Source organism: Pleurodeles waltl, chromosome 4_2, assembly GCF_031143425.1.
Source record: "Pleurodeles waltl isolate 20211129_DDA chromosome 4_2, aPleWal1.hap1.20221129, whole genome shotgun sequence".
NCBI classification, from domain to species: domain Eukaryota; kingdom Metazoa; phylum Chordata; class Amphibia; order Caudata; family Salamandridae; genus Pleurodeles; species Pleurodeles waltl.
Genome location: NC_090443.1, coordinates 51447697 through 51467867, shown reverse-complemented (window position 1 = coordinate 51467867; position 20171 = coordinate 51447697). Strand labels below are relative to the sequence as shown.

General features: G+C 45.3%; 1 protein-coding gene across 3 annotated transcripts in view; it reads left to right on the top strand.

Annotated features, from left to right (window-relative positions):
• Positions 1–20171, top strand: part of SPATS2 (spermatogenesis associated serine rich 2) — a 277452-nt gene that overhangs the window by 213730 nt on the left and 43551 nt on the right. For all 3 annotated transcript variants that reach the window (XM_069230615.1, XM_069230616.1, XM_069230617.1), the window contains 4 exons: positions 8109–8167; positions 8640–8749; positions 9309–9411; positions 17808–18016. In XM_069230615.1, the coding sequence (XP_069086716.1) occupies positions 8109–8167; positions 8640–8749; positions 9309–9411; positions 17808–18016 (481 nt within the window). The remainder of the gene's footprint in view (positions 1–8108; positions 8168–8639; positions 8750–9308; positions 9412–17807; positions 18017–20171) is intronic.

The window sequence follows — 20171 nt, the reverse complement described above, 5'->3', positions numbered from 1 at the left end:
TGCTTTAGGAACACCTTCCTCAGGTGTTTGAACAAATTTGAAGGTGTCGTCGCAGTAGTCTTCTGAATAGTAATGCGAGGAACTTTGCAAACTCCTTCTGGTTCAAGGACCTTCTCCCACTACTGTGGTTTATGCTCTGCTCTCTAGCAAGCAAAAGAACCACTCTTCCCAGAGATTCAAACCCAGAATAATCTGCCTTCTACAAAGGGTATTAATGACCTCTACTAAAGTATCATAAAGATTTCAAAAATATTCTTCTGTGAAATTCCTCAGAGAAGTCAGAATTCTCCATGTGGATTGTATCATTAGGGAATCGAACTGGCAGTGGGCCATGGAATATAACGGACAAGGAATATTCACTGTAATGCATACTTCCTTCCAGCCCCCAGATAATGAGGGATTAAACACAAGGCCTAGAGATAAAAACGCCCTTGTATAAACTGAGCAACACTAGAATGATATCTCCAATACTAGCGTTCTCTTCTCCTCGGTGACCCCAACTACCACATCGACAACTGCAACACCACCACCACTTCCCTGCTCGAGAACCTCACCACAATAGGCCTCAAGCTTCTGTCCCCTCACCAACACACATCGCTGGACACACACTAGACCCCATCTTTTCAGCCAGCAGCAATATCACCTCCACGCTACACTGAACCGTCTACCACTGCATTCATTTCTCCATCACCACACCGACCATCCACCTCTGCACACTCCCCTCCCCACGAAGGAAATGGAACCAGATCACCAAATAACAGCTCACTGACACCCTCAGCAAGTCACTTACTCCCCTCGCCTCCGACGCAAACATCCCAGCTCGGAACTTCCACAAATGTATCTCTGAATGTGCTAACACCCTAGCACCGCTCAGAAAGACCTCAGCAAAACAACTTCAAGAAGGCCAGCTGGTTCTCCCCCGCACTCCAGGCCTCCAGGTGCACCTGCAGACAGCTAGAAAAAAGATGGAGAAACAGCAAGTCCCTGGAGACCTTGCAGCCTTCAAATCCGCCATCAAATCCCACCACCACCTCATCTGATCCACCAGGAAAGCCGCCTTGTAGGACCATACCAGCGCCATCGCACACAATACCAAAGAGCTTTTCAACATGGTCAAAGAGTTTGCCAAACCCCAGTCGGAAGCGGCAAACATCCCCCATCTCAGGACCTCTGCGGCAGACTAGCCACCTTCTTCCACCTGAAAATCAAAGACATCTACGATAGCTTTGGACCCCAAGAACCCCTGAGCCCACTAACAAACCTCCAGCTCGGACCCTCCGTACCTTCACAGATCCTGCACTGTGGAGCACCCTCCCCTCGTATGAGATCCACTCTATCATGAATGACATCCTCTCCGGAGCCCCTACTGAGACCTGTCCTCCCCACATTTTCAACAAAGCCAACACCTCCATCACCCCCGAGCTCTGCCACACTCTTAACTGTTCCATGGAAACAGCTGTCTTCCCAGAGGACTGGAAGCACGCCGACATGACAACATCATCCTGGACATATCCCAATCAGGTTTCAGGAGCAAACACAGCACAGAGACCACCCTCCTCGCCACCACAGATGACATCCGCTTGCTCCTCGACCGCGGCCAAACAGCAGCCCTTATCTTACTGGACTTATCGCCCACCTTCGACACTGTCTCGCATTACAACTTCTGCTCCAGACTCCATGCAGCTGGCATCCGCAGAAAGGCCCTACAGTGGATACGCTCCTTACTGGCCCGCAGAACACAGACCACCCCATTCTTCATCATTTACATGGCCCGCTCGCATCCATGGTCAAGAACTGCAGACTGAACATCGTCTCCTATGCCGGCGACACCCAGCTGATCATCTCACTGATTGAAACCCCCACAACTGCCAAGAAGAATTTCCACAAAGGGACTGAAGCTGTTGCAGCCCGGATGAAGGAGACCTGCCTCAAGCTCAACTCTGACAAGACCGAGATCCTCACCCTGGGACCCTTCACATCAGCCTGAGACGACTAATGGTGGCCTGCTACCCTTGGCACCATGCCACCTCAACTAACCACGCATGCAACCTCGGCTTCATCCTTGCTTCATCGCTCACCATGATCTGCCAAGTCATCTCGGTCACATCCTCCTGTTTCCACACACTCCAACTTCTCTGGAAGATCTTCAAATGGATCCCAAACCACTGCTGCAACACCGTAACCCACGCCCTGGTCACCAGCAGACTCGACTATGGCAACGTCCTCTACACCGGCATCACCCAGAAGAACCTGAAGAAACTACAGCACATCCAAAATGCCTCCGCCAGACTCATCCTGGGCGTCCCCCGCCGGGAGCATATCACCAGACACCTAAAAGACCTCCACTGGCTTCCCGTCTTGATCAACTTCAAACTCCCTGTCCATGCTTACAAGGCTCTCCACGACCTAGGGCCCACCTACTTCAATTACTTCATCACCTTCTATTTCCCTGCCAGACCTTTCCACTCAACGGGTACTAGCCACCATACTCCCCATACGGAAGACCTCGGCCAGAGGAATATCCTTCTCCTACCTCGTGGCAAAGAGTTGGAACATCTTGCCTCTTCACCTCGGGCAGTCACCATTGTTGCCTCAATTCAAGAAGGACATTAAGACCTGGCTCTTTAACTGAAGCACAGAGGACCGAGCCCCTCAGCGCCTGTAGACCCTTAAGGGTGAGTAGTTGCGCTCTACAAATTATGATTGATTGTGAAGTGTGCACCATATCCACCCTGGTGGTGGCATTGTGGGAGAAAGACAAAATAAAAGGTCCAGCAGGAATTTACTGCCCAAATCTCTCTCACTCTGCTGACTGTTTCAGGAGGTCTGCTTCACACATAAAGCCTACTAGATACCAGCGTAGCCAACAAATTGTGGGCGGAGGGGCTTGCCCATCCTGGTATCATTCTGCACATCTCATCCTTAAAGCCCCAACAATCTTTAAGGATTTACTCCCAATCTTCCCTTCCTGGTCGGGGAAGAAAGTGCATTAGACACCAGGGGTCATATTAAACAGAGTACCCCAGGGCAGCAGCAGACATTTGTCCCTGCTCCTTTCAACCACCGGAGTGTTTGGTATTGAAGAAGGGGCCACAAATGTTTGTACAGCCCCTTTTACAATATGTATGACTCCAGCACACAGCTTGCACAAGCACGATCATGAGAGCGCATTTTCACAATTGGGTGGCAGCATGGCTCCACGCAAATGAGGGAACACTGTGCCTTTGGGCTTGCACTATATTACAGACCTGGGCAGAGTGGAAAAAAAAAAATCTCTTGGGTGGAGCACAAATTGTGCACTATAGAGAGATGAGCACATAGTAGGTGCAATACTGTGTACAACCCCAAGGTGTTCATGGGTCCCAGGGACACCTACTTGCCCTTTAAGGCGTTCTTCTCTATTGGAGAGGCTGGTTCTTCTGCATTGAAAGTCTGGAGGTGCAGTTTGAACTTATGGCCGTGTGTTTCACTAACTAGTTCACCTCCGCACTGGCACAAACTATCAGAGATTGTGTGTGGAGGACAGCGTTTTTTGAGGGTTTTTTAGGAATCAGACATTATTCAGAGGTGCACAGTGTGCACCACGGAACAGACACACAGCGTCAGACGTGTAATTCATGCCAACATTTTTTTTCAAATGGGTTGGAGGTAGTCCATGCTGGCATAGGGCCACACTGCAAAACCCAGAATCTTATGGCTTGTATGTATCTCAGCAAGTTTTCTTAAGCAAACATGAAAAATATGCCTAATGCATTCAGTTTCCTCTATCTTTCAATGGGGACGTCTGTAACATTTTGCCCCAGGACGACTGGTGCCCGCAAACCCCTACCAACCCTTAGCATTTCAGAAACATAGAGACTCATGGGAATCCTGAGTGGTGTGGCTTGCATGGATACCAGCAATGTATTTTGTTACCTAGAATGCCTGTCAAAGTATGGCTCAAAAAATTTAAATGTTCCCATATTTATATCATAACTCTGGCCCTTTCAGCCAATGGCTTTCCCACTTTTCTTCCGATAAAAACACTGCCCCATTCATAGGAACAGAATAAAACTGTAACCATGTGAAGACAACATTGACTTCACTGCCCATGTATTGTTTTCTGCCATGTATGGCAAGCCCATCCATACAGGTGAGATATTATTTTTATCAGTTGAGGTGAGGGAACCCTGACGCTTAGGACTTTTGTCAATACCCACGGAGTCTCAAACTTTCCCACAGCTACCCACATCTCTAGAAACACTGGAATTCAAAGAAAAAATATTGATATTACCATATTGTATTGGGGGCCCTTTCTTATCACCTGTGATAGGTGTTTATCTTTTCACTAATGACCGAGGTGAAACACTCATGCACTGACAAAAATCTCTGGAATGCCCTTCTTAGTCCAAAGAAGACATTTATTATTTCACTACACAAGGTTCCTAAAAGGAGCTTTTGCTTGCTAAAAGCACACGTTTAAAAATGGTCACAGCAATGAAATGAAAACATACACAAATGATTCTCCACTGCAATATACACAGCAAATATATCTATCTATATTATAATGCAAAGCAAATAATGAATTCAAAAGTATGCATCACCACGAGGCAAAGGCAAAACACCTTCATCTCCCTCCTATCAGCATCAAATCGCCAGATCCCAGAATCGATTGAGGAGAGAGAGATCAATTATCCTCACGGGAAGGATGACACACTACAGCGTCCTGGATGCGCCTGAGATCTGCTCGGTCCACGGTCCATCTGGTCTCAGCCTCTTATACTTTAAACAAATGAGAGGAAAATTCCAGACTTCCCTCTCCCTGCAGAAGTTTAGTTATTAAAAAAAAATGCTGATTGCTTTCGGCTATCTTTGAAAATAACACGTCGGGATGTGGCCACAATCCCAAGGTGCCAGCCCAAAACCAGGTCGTTCCCTGCTGTCTGATTACATTCTTATCAACCAAAGCCCTTGGTGGGAAACACTACGAAAACAAGACAGAAAGCACATTGTACAACGTGGAAAATCACTTGCAGCTTTTAACGTGGCAGTGAAGCTAAGGCTAAGCTGAATACAAAATGGAGTCTGTAACTGGTGACCAATAATGTGGCGGTGAACAGCTAAGCCAGGTGCAGAGTGGTGCAACACGAAGTCAGTGGTCAAAATACACATCACTACAATAGGCTCACCCACACAAGTTGGGTACTTGTTTATTTGGAAATGTGTAGGAAGACTGGGTGGTGTGGATTTCCACAGATTCCAAAGCTTTCATCTCACTGAAACCTGAGAAAAATTTGATTTTAGCTAAAGTTTGATGTTTCCTAGGTGTTCTGGATAAGAACAAGTTGTGGGATCCACGAAAGACAGACCACCCTAGACTGGCCTGGGGGTCTAGTTTTCAGAATGTGTATGGTAGGAAGGTTACTCTAGGTGCCACCCTGTCCTGCACCCAAGTAATGCTGCTACCTACATCTCCTGAAAGATTGTAATTCAATGGGAAAATCTTGATGTTTCCACTGTGTATTTAGGGACCTTTCCTACCACTGGCGACCGGCCTACCCTTACAAGTGGGGTAACATTTTAATTCTGAGAAGTGTGGGAATGCTGAGTGGTAGGGGGTTTGTCGATCCTCTCTGAGTCTAAAACAATTGCTATAGAAACCTGAGAAAATTCTGTCATTTTAGCCAAAGTTTGAGGTTTGTATAGGTCGAAAAAGTTGTGCAAGCTAAACTACTCTGGACTGACCTGGGTGTCAAAAGATTTGAGAAAGTCTGGAGTTGGTAGGTTTCCCTGGCTGCCACCCCACCCCGGGCCCAAATATCACTGTTACCCACATCTCTTTAAAAAAAAAAGAAAAGAAAAAAAAGAAAATGAAATTCAGTGGAAAATGTTGATGTTTGTGTGATGCATGTTGGGGCGTTTCTTATCACTGGTGATGGGCTCACCCACACAAGCAGGAACAGGTTTTTATCAATAAAATATTGGAAATATAAAATAGTAGAGCATTTTGTTATTATCTATTGAATTTCTCTTTATCTGACTTCCAAGTGTAAGTCAGTGTTCAAGGAAGAATACGTACATCTAATGAATTTATGGGTAACTACAAATTAAAGAGCACTACAAATAAACTATATTCCTAAACTCAGATTCTTGGGCACATTTAAACAATCCATAGCTTTCCTTCGTACTCATTTTTATTTATACGATTTTTACCTTGTGAATTAATGTATGGTTGGTACATATTAAAAAATCATTAGAAGCTGCTGCTCGGATGATGACTCTGAGTACTGCATGTATTTGGACAACCTTCGAACACTATATGTATATATCTCTGTGCATGAAGAAATCGGATATATCTAACGGTTTCTTACTTTTGTAGATCGGTCATTGGGGGTAAAGAAATACACATGAAAATATTGTTACCTACTTCTGTTTTTTTCCTCAGTACTTTCATTAGTTTTTTATTTCAGTGGTTAGTTTCTTCAGGGTAACCAGGTGCAATTTACCCCAATGATCCCTTGCTGAATTTCAGATTTTTTTTCTCCTTTTGAGAAATGTACTTGCTTTATAGGTTCAACTATAGGGTCCGCACATCTTTTCCCCCCAAACCGCAACTAGGCAAAAACCACAAAAATTGGAAATATTGACAAGCACTTTTTTTTTTTTTTTTTTTTTATTTATTTTTTTTACAACTCTGCCTGTACCTGAAAGCTGGGAAGATGCCAATCTCAGCACAGAAAACCTTTTGTTGATGCCATTTTTAGAAAGTAATGACGCCTTCTAATACAGTACACTTTCCCAAAATTCCCAAAAAGGGACTTCCTGGATCCTCATGCTGGATTTTCACAAAAATATTTCCCAGGCTACTTGGATCATTCCACAAACAGATACTAACTCTCTATTATAGAGCCCTCAAGGCACTAATAAATACTAGCAAGCATTTTTGCAATGAAGTGGTTCTCACTTTTGCTCGAGTTAGATCTATTAGGGTTGTAAACTCCTAATCTGACTTTTCTTGCCACTTAAATTGAAAATTAAAAGTAAAACACTTTCACATAAGCAAGCCGATTCACAGCCGCCATGAGCATCAATGTGAAGAGACACACAAAAGGAAAAATAATTTCTGTCGCAGTCAAACTTATCGGCAAAAGTACAGTTAGCCATGTAACAGGGGCGATGGCCAAGTCACAAATTCTCCCCAAGGAGGTAAAATGTAAACCATTTACCAATGTCATCAAAGGATTTTATGAAGGGCAAGCCCACAAATGAGTGGTAGTGATAGGCGGGAGGTGGGTGTGGTTAAAAGCCCAGAAACATAACAACACGTCAGAAAAGCAGCTCTTGCACGCTGCTATGCTGGACCTAAAAAGGGGTGGAAAAGAGACCACATGCCCAAGTGATGCTGCAACCCTTAAGAGTGATATGTTACCTTTAGTGCCATATTATCAACTCCTCCTCACCCAGCCCCCATAACTCAAGTGAACAACTGTAACTTTTCCACTGAAAGATGGTTTTACGACCAGTATCAATCAGCATTGAAAATGTTACTGAAGCTAGCTTTGGTGCCGAAAATGTTGTACCAGTTTGAAGTGCTTGAGGTATGCAAATCATGAAACTTTGCAATACTGTAAGTCAGCCAAGAAGCCTTTTATTGAGGCATGGTTTTAAGGTCAGATTTCTGTGGTCCTTTAGATAGATAAGAATGTGTTGATATTTGATAACATCTGGGGCATTCTCTTGAAATAATATATAGTATAATTCATAAACATGTTGTATCTGTTAGTACCTCCCGGGCCCTTACTGCCATTTACTCAAGTGTTACTCTTTCCTGCCATGTCTTCTCTAGCTTCCCTCATTTTATCTGGTTGTGCTCATCATTTCTAATATGTAATGGCATGTCTTTCAGACTGTCTTTTTGTACTGGTACTGTTTGGATATTCTACATCTGTTGTTGAGGGTGTAATTTGATGATTTGACATGTAACCTGTGTCTTGTGTTGAGTTTTGTACTAGTCTATGCTTGTCACAGTATCCTGCTTTAAACCTTGGTGCGTATGTGATATTTGACTGCTAAAAAACTATTGTAAGCAATTGTATGTCATTGGAATCCTTCTGTCTGGTTGATTTCAGCCTCATGGACCGAGAAGTTGCGTTGCTGGCAGAGATGGACAAAGTAAAAGCAGAAGCTAGTAGGTATTTTCCTGATTCCAGATTGTTTTTCCCATTTTGAGTAACATCAGTCATATGTGTTTTCTATACCAGAAAAGCAAGCTCTGTCTTTCCGTCTCCTGCCAGTGCAGGCTTTAGTGTGAGGTACTCACGAGTGTGTGGCAACAAGCAGCCTGGTGGCTTGTGCGGTTGACCCCATCGTCAGCTGAAGTAAACAGACAGTTTAGGTCACCTTTATTGCTACCACTGTTTCTCTTTTCATTTGCTTATACTTATCAAAAATGGTATCTCTTTGCTGGCCCTTGTTGTTGTCTCTGTTTGCAGACTAGGCTCTGTCTGATGGCATTGCCATTGACAGCAGTCTCACTCCAGATTTATTCTGCCTGCTTCTGCCTTTGCCTAGCTGTGGTTGCTGATGTGATCTCTCTGCAGTGCTGGTTGTGGTGTTGTCATTGACTTTGTGTTGGTTCTGACTTTTGCTTTCTACTGCAGTGGAAATTTTAAAGAAACGCCAGAAGAAGGCAGAGGACCTTAAAAAGCTGACAGATGTGGCAGTTAGAATGACTGAGGAGCAGCTTGCAGAACTACGTGCTGATATAAAGGTAACCATCCTGTAGGACCCCAGTCGTTTTAAATCTCAGATGACAGTCCTATGGAAGGTTTCAAGAGTGGTTGCATGCTGACTTAAGGGCAACAAAAATAGCTTCGTTTTCAAACTTTTTGTGTACAATAGTCATTTTAATCTTAAACCACTCTTCCTGACTCTCCCAGTCTCATTCCTCCTATCCCATGATCGTTGCCCTCTTTTCCCCCTCCCTTCCCAATCTCTCCTCACTCTTCCCAATCCTGCACTCCCCATTCCCTTATTGCTAGGTATCTCCTGATCTCATGCTCCCTTCTCGGTACCATGCTTCAGTCTTGTGCCATTGCTCTAGCTGTCTTCAAGGTGAACATTGTTCCAGCCCTCTAAAACCTTCAAAGCCAAAGTTGTAATGTCTTCTGTGCTAGGGATCCCTCTAACATTGTATGTGTTGTCACTCATCCCTCTTATACCTGCAGTGTGCCATCCTTGTATCTGCCTACCCCCTGCTGTGCCAGTGAAGTAATTTGTACCTCTGCCATCCTTATCATTTTAACATTGCTTCTTTCTCTTCTATACAGCACTTTGTCAGTGAGCGAAAGTATGACGAAGACCTCGGTCGGTCAGCACGGTTCACCTGTGACCTGGAGCCTCTAAAGAACAGCATTAACCTTTTTGGTCAAGGTAAGAAATCTGGGGTCCTGAGCGAAAGAATGTGTGCAGCAAATGTTCGAAAGGCGCTTGTGGCACACGCTCATACCGTCGCCTGTGACAACTAATACCAGTTTACTCCTTGCCCTTTTCCAGACAGCGGACATGCCACTTCAGACAGCAGCCGTCTGTTTGCAATGACGTTTTGATTCATTTGACAACAGAGGCAAATACCCACCCCTCTCTCCCTCCATCAAACATTCCTCCTTACAGTTATGTAATATTGGACAGTGAAATTGATGAACTGGCATTTGAAGACTTGTTCATCAAATAATAAATTTAATTTGTCTCCCAGAAGAGAGTTCAGACCGTTCTTTCCTTGTTTGTCCTCTTGGTAATATCCAGTCGCGGCTGGCGACTAGGCATAGTTGCGGGGGAGGCAAAACAAAAATACAAATATATATATATATATATATATGTGTGTGTGTTCGGTGGCATGTGTAGCTGCAGATACACATGCTATGCACAGTTTCTGCCATCTAGTGTTGGGCTCAGAGTGTTACAAGTTGTTTTTCTTCGAAGAAGTCTTTTCGAGTCACGGGACCGAGTGACTCCTCCTTTTCGGCTCAATTGCGCATGGGCATGTACTCCATCTTAGATTGTTTTCTTTCCACCATCGGGTTCGGACGTGTTCCTCTTCACTCCGGCTGTTTGATTCAGAAAACTTATAATTCACTGAAATTCGTCGGTATTGTTCTCGATCGCGCCATATCTTTCATCGACACCTCGTCACACACCTTCGGTTGCCCTTCGGGGCACCCGCGCCCAACCTGGGCCTGGTCAGCCCGACCGCAAGAAGCGTAGAAGCCTCATGGACCGGACCCCGTACCGATTCAGCCCTCGGTGCCACGCCAAGTATCCCTACACAGATCAACATCGGGTCTGTAATCTGTGTTTGCCACCAGATCACCGAGAGGATACTTGTGAGGCCTGCAGATCCTTCCGTTCCAAGAAGACCTTGAGAGACCGAAGGGCGAGAAGGCATACAAATGGCGTCCAAGAGCACCGAACACCTCGACGCAGAAGAAGAGGAAATGATCCACACCGCCATCTCCGTTCAAGGATCCGATTGGGATGAATCCGACTGACCACCAACAGCGGGTCAGCATGTGAGTACGCTTGCTCCGACCCAGACCAAGACCAAACAAAAGGCCTCGGGGCGCCACTGCCGGAAGGCCATGGCTCCACCCGGAAAAAATCAAGTGGTGACCAAGTAACACCTTCGGCACCGAAAAAGGCCACACCTGCATTGAAGTCTTTGGACTCGAGTCGAGACCCAGTCTCCGAAAAAATTAGACACCGACCTGTTGAGTCGAGACCCCGAAAGTCTCTTTCAGAACCAAGGCCTACTACCACCCCGGGCATTTCGGTACAGAAAAAAAGGCTTCGGAGCCAAAAAGACAATCATATACTGAGGAACATGGACTTTCAAAACAGCTTAAAGAAAGCCATAGATTTGAGGAAGAGCTTCAATAAATGGAGGAATTTAATGACAGACAAGCCAGGATACAGATCCACAAGGATACTGGCAAGATCCTCACAGCACTTTCCCTCAAATTTAAAAGAAAGCTGGCATTTCATGGACGTATGGACACTGAGCAGCCAAAGGCTAAAGTGCCAAAAGAGCAATCTCTGCCACGCCACTTTTCTCCAGCCCAGTCTCCTGCTCATTCGCCTCAATGAACTGTCTCTCCACCTACTACACCTACTTCACAGTCTCCCACACACACTATGCAGTCACATCAAGACACAGATCCATGGGATCTTTATGATGACCCAGTGTCAGACAACAGCCCAGAGTGCTATCCATCTAAGCCCTCTCCACCTGAAGATAGCACCTCCTACACACAGGTTTTGGCTAGGGCTGCAGCTTTCCACAATGTAAGCATGCACACTGAACCACTTGTGGACGACTTTCTTTTTAATACATTGTCCTCAACACACGCAACATACCAAAGTCTACCCATGCTCCCGTGTATGCTCAAACATGCCCAACAGATATTCCAGGAGCCGGTTAAAGGAAGAGCGATAACCCCAAGGGTAGAAAAGAAGTACAAACCACCACCTTCTGGCCCAGTATTTATCACGCAACAGCTGCCCACATATTCAGTAGTGGTCAGCGCGGCGAGGAAAAGAGCTAACTCGCAGTCCTCTGGAGATGCACCCCCTCCAGATAAGGAAAGTAAATAGTTTGATGGTGCAGGAAAGAGGGTAGCGTCACAAGCAGCCAATCAGTGGTGCATAGCGAACTCACAGGCCCTCCTCGCAAGATACGACAGGGCTCATTGGGATGAGATGAAGGACATTATTCAACATCTCCCCAAAGAACACCAAAAGAGAGCCCAGCAGTAGTAGAGGAGGGACAGGCAATATCAAATAACTAGATAAGGTCAGCGTTAGACTCAGCTGATACTGCCACAAGAACCATAAATACGGCAGTTACCATTAGGCGCCATGCATGGCTCAGATCATCAGGTTTTAAACCAGCTATCCAACAGGCTGTCCTCAACATGCCCTTCAACCAACAGCAGTTACTCGGCACACAGGTGGACACAGCCATAGAAAAAATGAAAAAGGATGCCAACACAGCCAAAGCGATGGGAGCGCTTTATTCATCCCAATACAGAGGGACATTTTGGAAGCCTCAGTATAGGGGGGTTTCAGGCCACAGCTCTGCGAGCCATCCACCTCACAAACAAAGCCCTCATACCAAACACAATATCAAAGAGGGGGATTTCGAGGGTCCTTCAAAGGGCGATTTCCCAAATCCAGGGGAAAATTCCAATCTGCAAAGCAAGCCACTAACAACAAGCAGTGACTTTGCCATCACCTTCCCCCAACACACATCCCCTGTGGGAAAAAGACTGAAAATGTTCCACAATCATTGGTCAAACATCACAACAGACACATGGGGTACTATCAATTATCCAACATGGTTACTGCATAGAATTCACACATTTTCCCCCAGATATTCCCCCAAAAGTGCACAAAGTATCATCTCAACATCTGGAAATGTTACAGAGGTGCAGGCACTATTAACCAAACAAGCCATAGAACTAGTGCCTTATCATCAAAGAGGAACAGGGGTCTATTCCCTGTACTTCCTCATTCCCAAAAAGGACAAAACGCTAAGGCCAATATTAGATCTCAGGACTCTCAACCTCAACATTCATTCAGAATACTTCCACATGGAGACACTACAAGATGTAGTACCATTACTACAACAGGGAGAATACACGTCAACACTGGATTTAAAAGATGCGTATTTTCACATACCCATCCATCCAGCTCACAAAAAATACCTCAAGTTTGTTATACAGGGAAAACATTACCAATTCAAGGTATTACCCTTCAGGATAACAACAGCGCCCGAGTATTTCCAAAATGCCTTGCCGTAGTCGCAGCATGCATAAGGAGACAACAGATGCATGTATTCCCATATCTCGACGATTGGCTAATAAAGGCCGACACTCAAAAAAAGTGACAACATCACACGTTATGTAATAGATACCCTACACACACTAGGGTTTTCGATAAATTATCAAAAATCACACCTGCAACTTTCCCAAGTTCAACAGTACTTGGGAGCTACACTCAACACTCAAAGGGCGCTTGCAAGTCCAAGCCCACAAAGGGTACAATCATTGCACACCATGTTGCCAAAAATACAACCAAATCATCACTACACAGTCCGATTTGTGACGAAGCTCCTAGGCATGATGGCATCATGCATCTCAATTTTCCCAAACGCACGGTTACACATGCGGCCCTTACAACAGTGCCTTGCAAAACAGTGGGCGCAGGCACTGGGTCATCTCCAAGATTTAGTGTTGATAGACCGCCAAACACACTATTCGCTTCAGTGGTGGAATCCCACAAATTTAAACAAAGGGTGGCCTTTTCAAGACCCTGTGCCTCACGCCATTCTCACAACAGATGCGTCAATGATTGGGTGGGAAGCACACCTCAACAATCACAGTATACAGGGACAGTGGGACAGCAAGCAAAAGCAGCTACACATAAATCACTTAGAGCTGCTAGCAGTCTTTCTAGCACTAAGAGCCTTTCAACCTCTTCTGGCTCACAAACACATTCTTGTCAGAACAGACAATATGACAACAATGTACTACTTAAACAAACAGAGGGGAACACACTCATTGCAACTTTGCCTCCTAGCACTAAAGATGTGGCATTGGGCAATTCACAACAACATTCACCTAATAGCTCAATACATTCCAGGAATTCGCAATCAATTAGCAGACAACCTCAGTCGAGATCACCAGCAAACTCACGAGTGGGAAATACATCTCCAGGTACTACACAAACACTTTCGTCAGTGGGGGACACCAGACATAAATCTGTTTGCCACAAACCAAAACGCAAGATGCCAAAACTTTGCGTCCAGGTACCCTCAGTCCTAGGGCAATGCTCTATGGATCAACTGGTCAGGGATATTTGCTTAAGCTTTTCCCCCCTCCCACTCATTCCATTTCTAGTCAACAAACTGTGTCAAAACAAACTCAAACTAATACTTATAGCACCAATGTGGGCACGCCAACCATGGTACACCACACTGTTGGACCTCTGAATAGTACCTCACGTCAAGCTCCCAAACAGGCCAGATCTGTTAACACAACACAAGGAGCAGATCAGAGACCCCAATCCAGCGATGCTCAATTTAGCAATCTGGCTCCTGAAATCTTAGAATTTGGCTATCTAAACCTGCCAAATGAGTGTATGAAAGTCATTAAACAAGCAAGAAAACCTACCACTAGGCAATGTTATGCAAACAAATGGAAAAGATTTGTTTTCCATTGCCAAGCAAAACACATAACTCCGTTAGATGCCTCCATACAAGACACAGTAGGATATTTACACCACCTACAAAAAGCAATTCTAGCTTTTTCATCCATCAAAATACATCTCACTGCAATTTCTGCCTATTTGCAAAATAGACAGACAAAATCCCTATTTAGGATACCAGTCATTAAAGCATTCATGGAAGGTCTAAGACGAATCATACCCCCAAGAACTCCACCAGTACCCCTGTGGAATTTTAATATTGTACTTACACGACTTATGGGCCCACCATTTGAACTCATGCACTCTTGTCAGATCCAATTCTTAACTTGGGAAGTAGCATTTTTAGTGGCAGTCACTTCATTACGAAGAGTTAGTGAAATACAAGCTTTCACGATTCAAGAACCATTTATACAAGTACACAAACATAAAGTTGTACTACACACAAATCCAAAATTTCTACCAAAAGTCATCTCACTGTTTCATTTAAACCAAACAGTGGAACTCCCAGTCTTCTTCCCACAGCCAGACTCAGTGGCAGAAAGAGCACTTGCATACATTAGATATTAAAACAGCTCTAATGTATTACATCGACAGAACAAAAGCATTCCGTAAAACCAGTTATTCGTTGCATTTCAAAAAACCCATACTGGTAACACTATATCCAAACAAGGCATAGCCAGATGGATAGTGAAGTGTATACAAACTTGTTAGCTTAAAGCTAAAAGACAACTACTCATTACACCAAAGGCACACTCCACTAGAAAGAAAGGAGCAACAATGCCTTTCTGGGAAACATACCAATGACAGAGATTTGTAAGGCAGCCACTTGGTCCATACTTCATACCTTTACCAAGCATTACTGTGTAGATGTGTTAGCAACACAACAAGCCACAGTAGGACAGGCTGTACTAAGACCACTATTTCAAACAACTTCAACTCCTACAGGCTGACCACCACTTTGGGGAGGATTACTGCTTTGTAGTCTATGCATAGCATGTGTATCTGCAGCTACACATGCCACCGAACGGAAAATGTCACTTACCCAGTGTACATCTGTTCGTGGCATGTTCCGCTGCTGATTCACATGCGTCCTCCCCGGGGGCCTGTAGCCGTTTAAGTTATAATTAAAATTGTACATATGTATATAAACATTCCTTTACTTAAGCTTTGTACATACATCTCTATCCCATTGCATGGACATCTTTCTGTTCTCACTCTATCACTCCTACCTTACCCTCTGCGGGAAAACAATCTAAGATGGAGTCGATGCCCATGCGCAATGGAGCCGAAAAAGAAGTCACTCGGTCCCGTGACTCAAAAAGACTTCTTCGAAGAAAAACAACTTGTAACACTCCGAGCCCAACACTAGATGGCAGGAACTGTGCATAGCATATGAATCTGCAGCGGAACATGCCACGAACAGATGTACACTGGGTAAGTGACATTTTCCATATATATATATATATATATATATATATATATATATATATATATATATATATATAAAACGAAGTTGTCCTCATGTGAAAGCGCACTCCCAACAGGTTATATAAACGGGAAGAAAAAGCAAAGCCAGCAACTCACAGTGAATTCTTTAAGCAGTTTCATTATTCCAGGCCTTAAGTTATAAAATCATCTCTGGACACGTGTTTCTAGGTCAATCCTTTCTTCAGCAGAGAAAAAAATATAAAAGTATTTCACCCTCATAGGTGCAGCCAGTGCTGGAAGTGTTCCAGGCATTTCTTTCTTACTGAAAAGACCGGCATGGCTTCAGCTTGTCTAATCACCAGGACCGCCATAACCAGAATGCACTGTACTCACTTGAGAGGCCCACTGGGGCGGACTGGTATTTAAAGAGACTAATCAGGTGCCTGTAATTAGACAAGCTGAAGCCATGCCGGTCTTTTCAGTAAGAAAGAAATGCCTGGAACACTTCCAGCACTGGCTGCACCTACGAGGGTGAAACACTTTTATATTTTTCTCTGCTGAAGAAAGGATTGACCTAGAAACACGTGTCCAGAGATGATTTTATAACCTAAGGCCCGGAATAATGAAACTGCTTAATGAATTCACTGTGAGTTGCTGGCTTTGTTTTTTCTTCCCGTTTATATAACCTGTTGGGAGTGCGCTTTCACATGAGGACAACTTCGCTTTTGATATTTATATATATATATATATATATATATATTAATAATATACTTATCTCGTCGCTGCGCTGCTGCCGTCACAGTCCAGGCACAGGCCCCAAGCCTGCCCTGCGCCAATCATGGTGTTGCTCAGTGCTCAGAGCAGCGTTATAATTGGCTGGAGTGCCCAGCCAGGGCGCTCCAGCCACAGACTTGGGAGCCTGTGCCGGCTCTCTCAAATTCGGCTACACAGTGCCGGGTTGGAGAGAGCCCTTGTGCGCATGTGTGTTTGGCCGGCCCTAGACGGCCGGTCAAGCATACATGCGCACAGAGGCGAGTGCTCTGTGCACTCTGCTCCATGCTCGTCACCCCCATGTCCCTGCCCCTTTAGAAATAAAAACGACAATAAACAGTGTTTATTGAGGATTTGTTTCTGAAGGTTTGCAGCCCCTGTTGCTGCTGGCAGGGAGCGACGCTCCTCTACCATATCGTAGGAGCCGCCCCTGCCAATATCTCAAGACCCGACGGGGTAAAATAAGCTCACTTCAGGTGACAAAAGTTGCACTGTATTAAGAGTGTGTCTTTATTGATTACTGAACAGTGTTACCACGAAAAAAGTGCCATTTAGATACCCAACATTTTGCTGATTTTATTTCTGATGGAAATGAAAAGGATAAGTGCTAAGGGATTGTATATAGATGCCAAAATATTTTCGCTTGATGTATTGCATCATTGCAGAATGCTTCCCAATGACTCCTTGACCCCGGGGAAGTGTGCTTTTCATATTTAAATAGTGTGCACATATCACAGTCTTTCAGGGGGACCCTGCTTATTTCTTAGCTGGGGGCACAGATATGATTCTTTAATGATTGCGTTCTGTTCCCCTTCCAGAGGCCAGTAGCTTACACCATGGCAGAGTTTTAGTTGTGGGGTCCGTTCAGCAAGGAGATAACAGGTTTCAAGTGGTGATCTTTTCTAAAGGACCTACTGTTCCAGCACTTCATCTTCTTGATAACTCTGTCACTGTACATCCTTTCTGACACCGACGCTCCCACACATTCCTGTCAGCACAGTCCCACTGCTGTGCTTGCACTTGCTTATACATTAAACTCTTTCAGTACATTTCGGCCATAAGCCCCAGTGCCCCTGAGGCCCTTGATGATCCTAGTCCTGAGATCTAGTGATAGATATGAAACTTACAGATAAATGGGGTGGTAGGATTGCCTGGAACAGTGTGCGCTTCCAACATATGTTATCCAGCAACCATGGACTCTTCCAACCAGCACAAAATGAAACACTGCAAAGCCATTCAGGTATTAGCAAGACACTACACACCTGCAGTTTTCAGTATAGTGCAGTATTCTAAAGGGGCGTGAAAGTATTGATTTCTGAGTTCACACTTTTTTCTCTGCTTTGATTCAACTGCTGTTTCTTTTCCAGTGTCCCATCCAAAGAACAGCTACTCCAGCAGATCTCGCTGCAGCTCTGTGACCTCTGCTACCAGTCCCAGCGAAACCTCTGCTCCGTCCACCCCCGACTGTTCCTCCACTCCTAGCCTCACCTCCACGGCAAAGAAAACGCTTACTTCTGGAGAAGGACCGGGGGCTGCCACTCACACTGGGGCCCGTCCCAGCCAACCACCTCGACAGGTAATGATCCACCTTCATACATTGTGCACAGGTTAATAATGAACACTTTCTTCACAAGTCTGTGCTCACAATATTTCTGTACTAGGACCAAGCTTGAACACCCACTCCGGGACCTGCCCCAGCTAACTGTCCCAGTAGGTAACTCATCCTTGTTGAGCCCTGTGTACGCGCAAATATTGAACACCTATGGTCACTAAACGGGTTTATTGTACACTCCAACACAGGAAATTTATTGTTGATGCAAATGCCTTTTGCATTTGGTAAAGGGCTCTTAAGTGTTTGACAAACTAAAGAGATGCACAAGAGTCCGTAGAAGATCAGAAACAAGTAGGTTTAAATACAGAGAGGAGGATGAATTGGTTTAACATGAAAGTGTAGACATTTTGAAAGATTTAAATTACTTATTTTTTGTGCATATACTATTATTTGATGGTTAACCTGAACTAAAGCGCAAAACTTTGTAACAATCGTCCTGTGGTTGTGGCTTAAGGTAAAGCCCCTCCTCCAGTCGAAACCTCACATTGGTACCCTCTTATTTTACTACCAGACCTAGTATAGCCCAGGACTATCTAAGCTCCAAAAGCATGGCACTTATGGTAATATATATGTGTTCGATGGCATGTGTAGCTGCAGATACACATGTTGTGCATAGCCCGCCATCTGGTGTTGGGTCGGAGTGTTACAAGTTGTTTTTCTTCGAAGAACTCTTTCGAGTCACGAGACCGAGGGACTCCTCCTCTTTTGCTTCCATTGCGCATGGGCGTCGACTCCATCTTCGATTGTTTTCTTTCCGCCATCGGGTTCGGACGTGTTCCTTTTCGCTCCGGGTTTTCGAACGGAAAGATAGTTTAAAATTCTGAAAATTACGTCGGTATTGTTGCGTTCGGGATCGGGTTAGATAGAATCGACATCGAATCGTGAAGAGCTCCGGTAGCCCTTCGGGGTCTTTTCGATCCCCCGTCGGGGCCTGGTCGGCCCGACCGCGTGTAACATCGAGGCTGATGGAACGGACCCCGTTCCGATTCTTCCCTAAATGCCACAACAAATACCCATATACAGACCAACATTTAGTCTGTAACCTGTGCCTGTCGCCCGAGCAGAAGGAAGAAACTTGTGAGGCCTGTCGAGCGTTTCGATCCCGAAAAACCCTCCGTGACCGGCGAGCCAGAAGATTACAGATGGCGTCCACGCCGACAGGACACCGAGAGTTCGAGGAACAAGGAGAAGAAGAGGAAGCCTTCTCTATCCATGAATCGGACTCGGAGGAATTCGACGTCCACGAAACAGTGAGTAAGACGTCGAAGCCAGCACACAAGAAAACAGACAAGGCCCAGGGGACGCCACTGCCAACAGGCCATGGCTCAACCCATAAAGTCGGTGACCGCCCATCGGCACCGAAAAAGGCCGAACTAGTGCCGAGATCGTCCGACTCGGGTCGAGACACAGGCACGCAGCAATCTCAGGACCGAGAAAGTGCTGCCGACAAAGATCGACGCCGAGACGGCGGAACCGAAGCTGCTCGACGCAGAGACAGCGGCACCGAGGAGGATCGACGCCGAGAGGTTTCGACTCCAAAAAAGAGAAAAGTCGCCTCGGAGCCGAAAACGAGTAAGGACATAGTTTCGGTGCCGAAACGACCGGCAACCGAGCCAACTACCAGCTCATATTCAGAGGAGCAATCACTGTCCTCTCAATTGCGCAAACATAGATTCGAGGAAGAGTTACAGTCCACTGAAGTAGACCACACTCAAAAGCGGATCTTCATACAGAGTGGAACATGGAAGATCAGCACCCTTCCCCCTATTCGGAGAAAAAGGAGACTTGAGTTCCAAACACAGGAACAAACACTACAAACAAAAGTGGTGAAGAAGGTAACTCCGCCACCCTCTCCTCCACCTGTAACTTACATATCACCGGCACAGACTCCGTCACACTCACCAGCTCACACCACCATGAGCCAAGGTGACCAGGACGCTTGGGACCTATACGACGCCCCAGTGTCAGACAACAGTCCGGAGGCATATCCTACCAAGCCCTCACCACCAGAGGACAGCACAGCGTATTCACAGGTGGTAGCTAGGGCAGCAGAGTTCCATAACGTGTCGCTCCACTCGGAACCTGTCGAGGATGACTTCCTTTTCAACACCCTCTCCTC